Here is a 1,474-nt window from a genome sequence, read left to right on the forward strand (position 1 = left end):
ACACACACACACACACACACACACACACACACACAGAGCGAAACAGGAGCGCGGCAGCCCTTTACTTGACATAGATCTTTCTAAAGAATCCAGGTGTCACACTGGATCCTGTACAAAATGCAGGTTTCGTTAGCAACAGAAAGCTCCCAACGCCAGAATCAGGAGAGAAGACTAATTGTAACCATTATTATTGAAAAACTGCATTTGAAATCGCTGACCCTTTACAACAAATTGGACAGAGCGGGGAAAGCAGTTTGTCTGTTTCCAAAGGGCCGGACTCCTGAGAAACGGTGGGAAACTGGAAGAAAGTACCTGCTTGTCTGGCAGCTGAGAGCTCTGGCAGCTGCAAGTCCCCTGGGGATTCCCTCAGAACTTTCCGGACAAAAAGGTCACGGTGCTCACTAAACCAACAGCTACATGCGGCCGTTCCCTGAGCTGGTCCAGGTCCGTAAGGCTCCTGTCTCCAGCCTCCGAGTCCTGGGGCTCAGGCGCTCTGGGGCCGAGGGTCCCTCCCGCTGTTGAGGAGGTCTGTGAGCTCGCCGATGTACTTGATGGTGTACTTCAGTGTCTGGATCTTGGTGAGCGGCTGGCCCCTCTGGCTGTAGACGGGTGGCAGGTAATTCCGGAGGGTGTGCAGGGCATCTGCCAAGGCCCTCATGCGAAGCTTCTCTCTCTCGCTGGCCTTCCGCCTCCGCTGCACAGACATCCTGACTTTGGTGCCCTTCTGGGGCTTGGGGCCACCAGTGGCCTGCAGGTAGGCAGGCTGGAAAGCTAACATATTGTAGTCCACCTCCACCAGGCCACTGGTCCCGCGGCCGCTGCAGCCATCACTGCCCCCACTGCTGGCACCTCCATGCCCACAGGGCAGTCCGGCCACAGCTGGACAAGGAGAAGAAGTGTACGACTCCAGAGATGGGGCCGGAGAGATGCTCTGAGCGGGCGAGGCCTGGCTCAGCTCAAAGGGCCCTGCCCTGGTTTTCCAGTCCCAGGAGGACAGTAGGCCAGGGCCATCGGAGGAGCCCAAGCCATCTTCGAGGCTGAGGAAGGTCTCGCGCAGGTTGTCCATGCCTGCGAGACAGCTGCAGAGAGCACAGCTCCCTGGCCGGTGAGAAAGTTCTGCCTCCGGGCCAGGGCAGAGCCCTCTTTTATGATGGTGGGGGAGAAGTGATGAAGTGGGAAAGAGGGCCTTGGAGAGGGAGTTCAAAGGAGAAATCAGGGATCGAGATGGAAGATGAACTCTTCAGGTGTCACTTTCTCCTCATTGATAATTAGCATCTTCCAGCTAAAATGTCTTTAAACAGAAAGGCCTCCGGAGAGAAGAAAAAAGGAATTATCTTGTTGTAACTAAACCAATTAAGGCTGCCTCACTAGACTTAGCATTCTCCTGTGGAACTCATTAATGAGGGAGCCAAAGAAAACAAACCTGGGGCAATCTGCCACAAGGAGGTGGTGGCCCAGGGGCCTGCTGGAGAGC

At 55.4% G+C, this 1,474-nt stretch overlaps 1 protein-coding gene across 1 annotated transcript; it reads right to left on the reverse strand.

Moving 5' to 3' along the window:
• Positions 1–484: 484 nt before the first annotated feature.
• MSGN1 (mesogenin 1) lies at positions 485–1,066 on the reverse strand. The gene has a single exon (XM_019661636.1). The coding sequence runs from the start codon at positions 1,064–1,066 to the stop codon at positions 485–487; it is 582 nt and encodes a 193-aa protein (XP_019517181.1).
• Positions 1,067–1,474: the final 408 nt, after the last annotated feature.

This window comes from Hipposideros armiger, unplaced genomic scaffold, assembly GCF_001890085.2.
Source record: "Hipposideros armiger isolate ML-2016 unplaced genomic scaffold, ASM189008v1 scaffold_0, whole genome shotgun sequence".
NCBI lineage: Eukaryota > Metazoa > Chordata > Mammalia > Chiroptera > Hipposideridae > Hipposideros > Hipposideros armiger.